Source organism: Ictalurus furcatus, chromosome 21, assembly GCF_023375685.1.
Source record: "Ictalurus furcatus strain D&B chromosome 21, Billie_1.0, whole genome shotgun sequence".
In the NCBI taxonomy this organism is placed as follows: Eukaryota; Metazoa; Chordata; class Actinopteri; order Siluriformes; family Ictaluridae; genus Ictalurus; species Ictalurus furcatus.
The window spans coordinates 21,814,791-21,824,749 of NC_071275.1; the positions used below are offsets into that span (position 1 = coordinate 21,814,791).

Below are 9,959 nucleotides of genomic sequence, written 5' to 3' on the forward strand. Positions count from 1 at the left end.
TGTGTGTGTGAGAGAGAGAGAGAGAGAAAGAGAGTGTGTGTGTTCTGATTTCTCCTGAAACTGAACAGGAAGTGACACGGCACTGATGGCTAACTGACCAGTAAATTAGAAAACCAGTAAATCTGAGCCAGTGTGTGTGGGGTTTAGTGTGTGTGGTTTAGTGTGTGTGTGTGTGTGTGTGTGTGTGTGTGTGGTTTAGGGAGTGAGTGGGGTTTAGTGTGTGTGTGTGTGTGGTTTAGTGTGTGGGGGGTTTAGTGTGGGGGGGTTAGTGTGCGTGTGGGGGGTTTAGTGTGTATGCGTAGGGTTTAGTGTGTGTATGTGTGTGGTGTTTAGTGTGTGTGGGGGGGGGGTTAGTGTGTGTGTGGGGATTAGTATGTGTGTGGGGATGGGTTGGTGTGTGTGGGGGGGGGTTAGTGTGTGTGTGGGGTAGTGTGTGTAGGATTTAGTGTGTGGGGGGGGTTTAGTGTGGGGGGGTTTAGTGTGTCTGTGTGGGGTTTAGTGTGTGTGTGTGTGGGGGGGGGGTTAGTGTGTCTGTGTGGGGTTTAGTGTGTGTGGAGGTGGACCTCCATCTGTGTGTCCCCTGATCTTTGACCCTACACCACACCCAAATGACCTCCAACTTCCTCGTGCGGGAAAATCCACCTGTGACCCCTATTTCTCCTGGGACATGGACCAGAGACGCCACCGCTGTAACATAACACCCAGAACCCTGGTCCTGTGGAGGGTGGGGCTTACTAAAACCACACGCACACGCACGCGCACACACACACTTGTGTTTAATTGAACACCAGTTCATACAGAGATGAATGTGTAGATGAATGTGTGTTGTGAAAATCCTATTGTTCTATTTTATATAGCTGTGGAAACGACACGCTGGACTGAAATCACAATTTATTTAAGTTACTAATATTTTAAAGTGAAAATGGAGAAGATGACAAAGATTTCACGCAGTTCTCTGAGAGACGCGACACTGACCTTCTAACCTCATGTACTGATGGAGAAACATCATCACTGCTGAACTCTGCAGAACTCATTTACAACAGGAAATGATTCTCAGCTTCATCCACATCAGACTCTGCTCCATCACCTGAGGGAAAACATCACATGCTGCTGATGATGATGATGAAGGTGATGGTGATGATGATGATGATGATGAAGGTGATGATGATGATGATGGTGGTGATGATGATGATGGTGATGATGATGATGATGATGATGATGATGGTGGTGATGATGGTGATGATGATGATAATGATGATGGTGGTGATGATGGTGATGATGATGATAATGATGATGGTGGTGATGATGGTGATGATGATGATGATGATGATGATGATAATGATGATGGTGGTGATGATGGTGATGATGATGATAATGATGATGGTGATGATGATGATGATGGTGATGATGGTGGTGATGATGATGATGATGATGATGATGATGATGGTGGTGGTGATGATGATGATGATGATGATGATGATGATGATGATGGTGGTGATGATGATGGTGGTGATGATGATGGTGGTGATGATGATGATGATGGTGATGATGGTGGTGATGATGATGATGATGATGATGATGATGGTGGTGGTGATGATGATGATGATGATGGTGATGGTGGTGATGATGGTGATGATGATGATGATGATGATGCTGGTGGTGATGATGATGGTGGTGATGATGATGGTGATGATGGTTTCCACATCGTTTTGGTGATATATTTACTTTTTTATTAAAATACAGTATATTAAAGTATATTATTATTATTATTATTATTATTATTATTATTATTATTATTATTAACAGAGTGCTGGACACAGGTTCGTGATCCACAGAGATCTTAGTCTGGACCGCCATCTGCTGGACACACACACACACACACACACACACACACACACACACACACACACACACACACATATATATTATTTTAGAATGTCTTCTGGTGTTTAAACTAACAACATGGACACATTTGACTATTTTTACTCTCTACTTTATGTACAAAATAAAACAAATAAAACAGTTCTAACAGCTGAGAGACAGAGACTGTTTCGGGGGGCGTGGCCTCACCACAAACTATAAATTAAATAAATAATAACAACGAAGTGTTTGATCATGAAATGTGTGTGTGTGTGTGTGTGTGTGTATTTTTTTTTGGGGGGGGGGGGGGGGGTGTGCGCGTGCTCGATAAAGGTGTGACGCGTAGGGCGATGACGTCATCGCTGTACCTGAGTTTCGGTCCAGTGTCGGAAGCTGTGAGCTTTACATGGTGCGGTGTGTGTGTGTTGGTGTGTGTTAAGTCTGCTGTGTGTGCTTTGTGCGTGTAAGTGTGTAGGTGTGTGAAGGTGTGTGAAGGTGGACGGAGATCTTTATTCAGAAAAGCGTTTGGAGTTTTATTTTTAACTTCGCTGTTTCCTGCTTCCGGTTGGAGTCTCAGGTGAGTCTCGCGCGGCCTTTTGTGCGGTAAACTTCTATAATATAACGAAAACACACTGAAGCAATGCCCCAAAACGCAAAAACACTGGGAATTAGAGGTGTGTGTGTGTGTGAGAGAGCGAGAGCGAGAGAGTGTGTGTGTGTGTGTGTGTGTGTGTGTGTGTGTGTGAGAGAGAGCGAGAGAGTGTGTGTGTGTGTGTGTGTGTGTGTGTGTGTGTGTGAGAGAGAGAGAGAGAGAGAGAGAGAGTGTAAGAGAATGTGTGTGAGTGTGTGTGAGAGAGCGAGAGTGTGTGTGTGTGTGAGAGTGTGTGTGTGAGAGTGTGTGTGTGAGAGAGAGTGTGTAAGAGAATGTGTGTGAGTGTGTGTGAGAGAGCGAGAGAGAGAGTGTGTGTAAGAGAGAATGTGTGTGTGAGAGAGAGAGTGTGTGTAAGAGAGAATATGTGTGTGAGTGTGTGTGTCTGTCTGTGTGTTTCTGTCTCTCTGTGTGAGTGTGTGTCTGTGTGAGTGTGTGTCTGTGTGAGTGTGTGTCTGTGTGAGTGTGTTTGACTAGCAGGTGAATGTGTGATGTTCAGTTTTATTTAAATTTTTTTTAAATAAATCCTCCTTCTATATTTATAAAATCCGTAAAAGAACATGATGTACAGTGCTGTGAAAAAGTATCTGCCCCCTTCCTGATTTTATTTTCTATATTTTTGCACATTTGTCACATTAATTTTTCTGATTTTGAAATTAAATTTAATATGAAAAAAGTCAGTCAGCATTCGCCGTTAGACGGAGACGGGGGAAGCTGGTACCTGTGGGAGAGCTGGAAGGGGAAGACCACTGCTAACTGGGATGAACATAAAGCCTCATCTCACATTTGCAAAAGAACACATGGATGCCCCTCAGGACTTTTGGGATAATATTCTGTGTGAGTCAGAAGTGGAGTATTTTGGAAGACATGGGTCTGGTTACATCTGGAGTATAACTAACACCGCATTCCACCATAAGAACTTCATACCAACAGTAAAACGTGGTGGAGGTGGTGGTGGTGTAGGGATACTTTGCTGCTTCAGGGCTTGGAAGACTTAATGTAATTGAGAGATAACAATTCCTTCTGCTCTTTACCAGAAAATCCTGAAGATGATCTGAAGCTCAGTCAGAGATTTTTCTTATCCATTAATACAACAGACCAAAGCACAAGAGCAGGTCCACCTCTGAATGGCTAAAACAAAAAGGAAAGTAAGTTTTTGGAGTGGCCTAGTCATCAAAGTCCTGCCGTGAACCCCATGGAGATGCCATGGCAGGACCTTAAACAGAGTTCCTGCTCGAAATCCCTCCAGTGTGTCTGAATTGAAGCAGTCAGTAAAACACAGTGGGCTGAAATTCCTCCACAGCGATGTGAAAGACTGATCTCTAGATATCAGAAGCATTTGGTTGCAGTTGTGGCTCAACCAGATATTTAATTTAGGGAAGCGCTCACTGTTACACATGGCTGATGTGGCTGCTGCGTAACTTATTTCCATTAATGAATGAAACCATCGTTCAAAACCAATGTTTTGTGTTTATGCTTTTTTCATGATCTTATAATTGTTTGTATGAGGTTCTGAAACTATTTAAATTCAGGAAATCAGGAGGGGTAAATACTTTTGTATGACACTGTAGCAGACCTGCTAATGCTAACTGCTGTGTGTGTGTACGTGTACGTACCTTGTGTGTGTACGTACCCTGTAGCTGTGTGTGTCCTGCATTAGGGTTGTAGTGACTGTGCCATGTTTGGCTCTTCCCAAATCCACAGCCAGCAATTTTTCTAAACAAAGTTACACTCGTGGTCATTATAACAGATGAATACTGAAAATCTACACCTGTCTGTCTGTCAGGGAGATGTCTGTTCACCCTCGGCGTGTGCGGCTGAAGCCGTGGCTCGTTGCTCAGGTGGATAATGGGACGTTTCCGGGTCTTGTGTGGCTCGACCGTGAAGCGAAACGCTTCCAGATCCCGTGGAAACACGCAACACGTCACACCGCTCAACAGGAGGAGGAGAATACCCTCTTCAAGGTCCATTATTAATAATATTATTAATAATAATAATAATTAACAATGAGAATATTAATATTATTAATATAATATATATAAACATCTTGCTGCATGTAAGCTACAAGGGTGTGTGTGTGTGTAGGCTTGGGCTGTAGAGACTGGGAAGTTTCAGGAAGGTGTAGATGAACCGGACCCTGCAAAGTGGAAAGCTCAGTTACGCTGCGCGCTCAACAAGAGCCGTGAGTTTAACCTCATCTACGATGGAACAAAAGAAGTTCCCATGAACCCCCTGAAGATCTATGATGTGTGTGACATCCCCGTCCCTCTCATTAACCCCGGTACGTATACTCGGACACACACACACACACACACACACACACACACAGCCATCAGCAACCCAGGTTGGACTTCACTGTTACCATGCGGTCAGGGAAAGAGGCTACATACAGTGATGCCTCCGTCACCAAGTCTGTATTTCTGTGTAATTTCACTTACAGGCTCAATCCACAGCTGTGTGTAATTTAGAGTGAGTTTTAATTCATGTTTATGTGGATGTTTAGGTTCCACAGGTTCTGCTCCTGCATACGACTCTGATGGTGAAGATGATGATGTTCCTGATACACCAGAACCTCCACCACCTCCGTATCACCCACCAGGTAACTCTCTCACACACACACACACACACACACACACAAAATCAGCTCCTTACTCCGAGTTCCATCAACAGAAGTCTCTGAGGATAAGAGTAGCTTCACAACACTAGGGTGTACAGTTGCAGTCAAAATTATTCAACCCACCCCCCATTACAAATCAGGTTTATTGTAAGAATGTACAGACTTCCAGCTGTTTGCGATGAACGAATCAAACAAAAGCGATTGAAATAGTTCGACACAACGAATGCTTCAAGTGTTTTCCCCAAATTCAACTGAAAATGCAACTTATAATGACTTCTCCAGTTTCAAAATTATTGTTAAAATTATAAGTTGAATTTTCAGTTGAATTTGGGGAATCCACTTGAAGCATTCATTGTGTTGAATATTTCAATTGCATTTGTTTGATTTGTTCATCGCAAACAGCTGGAAGTGTATACATCATGACAATAAACCTGATTTGTAATGGGGGGTGAATAATTTTGATTGCACCTGTACACCACTATCACACAGTTGTGCACATCATGACTGAGAGGCAATTTCTACCCTAGAGCGGTCAAGCTGCAGATTTCTGCTAACACACACACACACTGGTCACTGAACTCGGGCCTTCTGCAGTCACACTTGGGGACTGTGCAATATACAGTGGTGTGAAAAAGTTTTTGCCCCATCCTGATTTCTTCTGTTTTTGTGTATATCTCATACTAAATTATTTCAGAAATTAAAACAAAGGCAATCTGAGTAAACACACAGTACAGTTTTTAAATGATAATGTTATTTATTGAAGCAAAAAAGTTCTCCAATACCAACTGGGCCTGTGTGAAAATGTATTTGCCCCCATAGTTACAAATTTCACAAATCTATGAAACTGGATTGATAATGGGGTTCAGCTGGACGAGACCCAACCAGGCCCGATTACTGCAAACCCTGTTCAATCACATCTACACTTGGTTGGTTAAAAGGTCTCACCCAGTAACACACTATACCAAAACTGAAAGAAATTCCAGAAATGATGAGGAAGAAGTTGATTGAAATACATCAGTCTGGGAACGGTTAGTGGAACTGTTTGGAAGACAGGAGTCCCGTGACATCTGGCATAAACCAAACACAGAATTCCACAAAAAAACATCATACCTACAGTCAAGCATGGTGGAGGGAGTGTGATGGTGTGGGGATGCTCTGCTGCTTCAGGGTCTGGGCAACTTGCAGTAATTGAGAGAAACATGAATTCTGCTCTCTACCAGAAAATCCTAAAGGAGAATGTCCGGTCTTCAGTCCGTGAGTTTAAACTCAAGCGTAACTGGATTATGCAGCAAGAATAAAAATAAATAAAAATTGTATTGTGATTACTCAGGTTGCCTTTGTTTTATGTTGTATTTCATTTGAAGATCTAAAACTGTTTAGTATGAGCTACACAAAAACAGAAGAAATCAAATACTTTTTCACAGCACTGTATTTATCTATTCATACTGTACTGTGCAGTACTCGTGTTTGAATCTCGTGTGTTAAACTGGTGTGTCTCCTGGTCCTGCACTTTGTACTGTTGTGTTTACAGTGTAAACACCAGAGACAGCAGTGAAATAGCCTCATGATATGCTCTTGTAGTATAAACAAATGAAAGTTGAAATGAATTTAATTGAAGCAGAAGGGGAGAAGTGTATTAGAACGGCTCTTAAGATGGCACCAGGGTATGTGTTCAAACCAGAACTGAGATACAGCACATAACAGATCTCTAAGAGAAGTTTCACCTGTGTACATGTGTGTCTCTCTCCCAGTGGGTGGGTCGCCTCTGGCCCCACCTGTGTGGACTTCCCCAGGCTCCACCTCCCCCCTGCAGCCCTCCCCCCTGCAGCCCTCCCCCATGCAGCCCTCCCCCATGCAGCCCTCCCCCATGCAGCCCTCCCCTCAGGTGTGGCCTAAAAAAGAGCCTCAGGATGTGGAGATGAACACACCAGCAGCCATGGAGATCCAACCTGCTTCCAACATGGACACACAACCAATAACTGATGTGCTGTTCACCACACCGGAGACCTGGATCAGCTCTCTGCCCAGTGAGTGCGCGCGCACACGCACATGCTCTTTCTCTCTCTCTCTCTCTCTCTACATGACCTGTTTTTAGCTGTTATTGAAATATAACTTGTTTGTCAAGTCAGAGTTGCTTTCATTCGCCATCTCTCATTGGGCAGCATTTTAACTGTAAATGAACATCAGTGTCATCACATTCAGATACTTCAGTGTCCTCACACACAATCATCACACTCAGTAACATTACTAATAACTACAAGGTTCAAGGTCAGGAATAGTTTTTGACTCTCTCTCTGTGTGTGTGTGTGTGTGTGTGTGTGTGTGTGTGTGTTGGTTGCAGTGACCGATCTGGAGGTGCAGTTTTATTACCGTGGTAAGGAGGTGTGTCCAGGGGTTACGGTCAGTAACCCACAGGGCTGTAGGCTGTTTTACGGGGACCTGGGGCCGATGGTGAATCAGGAGGAGCTTTTTGGACCTGTGAGCCTGGAGCAGCTGCGTTTCCCGTCCACTGAGCACATCACTAACGATAAACAACGTCTCTTCACCAACCGCCTGCTCGATGTCATGGACCGCGGCCTCATCCTGGAGATCAGTGCACACGACATCTACGCCGTGCGTCTCTGCCAGTGTAAAGTGTACTGGTCTGGCCCGTGTGGTCCAAATGCCAACACGCCCAACCTCATCGAGCGCCAGCGCCGAGTCAAGCTCTTCTGCCTCGAGACCTTCCTCAGCAGTGAGCTATCATGATAACAGCTATGTAGCTACCTGACTAAAGAACAGAAACCTCTCAAATATCTCATAGTAACTCGTTTATAATGCGTTTACCGTGTGTGTGTGTGTGTGTGTGTGTAGGTGTCATAGCTCATCAGCGTGGTCAGTCTCCATCTCTGCCTCAGTTTGATATTCACCTGTGTTTTGGTGAGGAGTGGCCTGATGGACGTCCCAGAGAGAGAAAACTCATCATGGTGCAGGTGATACGCGCGCACACACACACACACACACACACACACACACACACACACACACACGCACACTGTCTGAATAAAGATTTTGAAAAAAGCCCAAATTAGAGATCAGGACATTTTCATATTTGGATGAATTGCACTATTAACCTTGTAAACACACCGTGTGTGTGTGTGTGTGTGTGTGTGTGTGTGTGTGTGTGTGTGTGTGTAGGTGGTCCCTGTGGTGGCGAGGATCATCACTGAGATGTTCAGTTCAGATGGAACTCGCTCCTTTGACAGCTCCAGTGTGCGTCTGCAGATTTCTGTCCCAGACATAAAGGACAACATCGTCACACAGCTCAAACAGCTGTACCGCCTGCTGCAGAATCACCAGGGCAACGAGGCCTGGCCCCTCCCATCTGCTGGCCACGCCCCCCTGTCCCACGCCTTGCATGCGCAGTGATGCCCAAAATCTCTCTCACACACACACACAGAGCCAAGTTTTTCTTTGTACATTTATGTAGTTTATTTGAAATATTACTGCTCTTAATTTTTTGTAGCGTTGATTGTATTTGTGTTTATAAATTTGTTGTGTTTGAGGTTATAGATTTGGAATGTATGTTTATTAAACAGATATTTTAAGTAAATGAGGTCAGTTAGACACTAAATGTATGTATCCACTTTTTATGTTGGTGGGCATGTCTCTCTCATCTGATTGGCTAAACACACTCATTTCCATTTCACCAATATGCACTCTTCAATGTGGATATAAGATTGCTGTAGTTTGGGGATTGTCCTAATTCTGCTGTCCTTCCCTTTCCCCACCCTTTCCTGTCTTGTACTGTAATGTAATTGTTTTTTGTCAGATAAATAAACACTTTCATTTTCTTTCCGTTGGTGAGATATTGATGGTGTTAACTTTGTGTGTGTGTCTGTCTGTCAGAATACTGTATGTGTAAAGTGTGGGAGTTTTAACTAGCTGAGATCTTCAGGTTAGGATATAAAGTGTGTTCAGACAACGTTTCAATGGGCAAGAAAAAAGGCAGCAAACTTCCTCGATCCTTACATCACGTCCTCGATCCTCTCATTTCCTTCTCGGTCCCTATGCCACCCCTCTTGAGCCCTACATTATCCCAGTCAATCCTAACATCGCCTCCTCTGTCCCTATGTTACCTTACACTGCTAAGAGTTTAAAATGCAATAGTTTTTTTTGTCTTGCTTTAGTGTATTTTTACACAGGAAGAGGACAATGAGGAGGAAGAAAAGGAACATTTCCTTGTTTTTCTTTTTATATTTTCTTTTCTGACTGTGCTGCAATTTTTCAGTAACACCACCCTCCTGTGGCAGTAGTGTCAAAATTACCCATAACCCCACTCGGCCAGCAGAGGGCAGAGCTTTCTCTCTCTCTCTCTCTCTCTCTCTCTCTCTCTCTCTCTCTCTAATATACATACAGTGGCAAGAAAAAGTAAGAAAAACCTTTTGGAATTTCATGGTTTTCTGAATAAATTTGTCATAACATGTGATCTGATGTTCATCTAAGTCAAGGGTATTTACAAATATAATGTGTCTAAAATGATAACAAAAAAATATTCTGATATATATATATATATATATATATATCTTACACATGCACAAACACACAGTTGTAATTTTCCGTAATTAAATGTGTAATAGTGGAGGGGGATACACCCTGGTCCTGTAATATAAGATGTGGTCTGGTGTGTGCACTAATGGCCTTTGACCTCAGGAGCTACAGCAGAGCTACAGACACACCCATACCCCTGACTATACACATACACAATCCTGTGGACTTTAATCTGAGTCTTTTGAGTTTACTTCCTGATTCATGTACAGAATTTTGTCTTCTTAAAAAACAGTGTAACACATA

The 9,959-nt window shown here is 43.3% G+C and overlaps 1 protein-coding gene across 1 annotated transcript; it reads left to right on the forward strand.

The window, feature by feature from the left end:
- Positions 1 to 2,227: 2,227 nt before the first annotated feature.
- On the forward strand, positions 2,228 to 8,963 carry irf6 (interferon regulatory factor 6). Its single transcript, XM_053652773.1, has 8 exons — positions 2,228 to 2,437; positions 4,296 to 4,473; positions 4,595 to 4,790; positions 5,013 to 5,108; positions 6,878 to 7,153; positions 7,468 to 7,860; positions 7,980 to 8,098; positions 8,304 to 8,963. Exons 2-8 carry the CDS (start codon positions 4,300 to 4,302, stop codon positions 8,532 to 8,534), a joined length of 1,485 nt encoding a protein of 494 aa, XP_053508748.1. The 5' UTR covers positions 2,228 to 2,437; positions 4,296 to 4,299; the 3' UTR covers positions 8,535 to 8,963.
- The last annotated feature ends 996 nt before the right edge of the window (positions 8,964 to 9,959 follow it).

Bases quoted from the DNA above. Each gene is read 5' to 3' on its own strand.
- irf6 (XM_053652773.1), top strand. From the start codon at position 4,300: ATGTCTGTTCACCCTCGGCGTGTGCGGCTGAAGCCGTGGCTCGTTGCT. The intron at 4,791-5,012 runs GTACGTATACTC...GTGGATGTTTAG, and splicing joins CGTCCCTCTCATTAACCCCG to GTTCCACAGGTTCTGCTCCT. The intron at 7,861-7,979 runs GTGAGCTATCAT...GTGTGTGTGTAG, and splicing joins CCTCGAGACCTTCCTCAGCA to GTGTCATAGCTCATCAGCGT.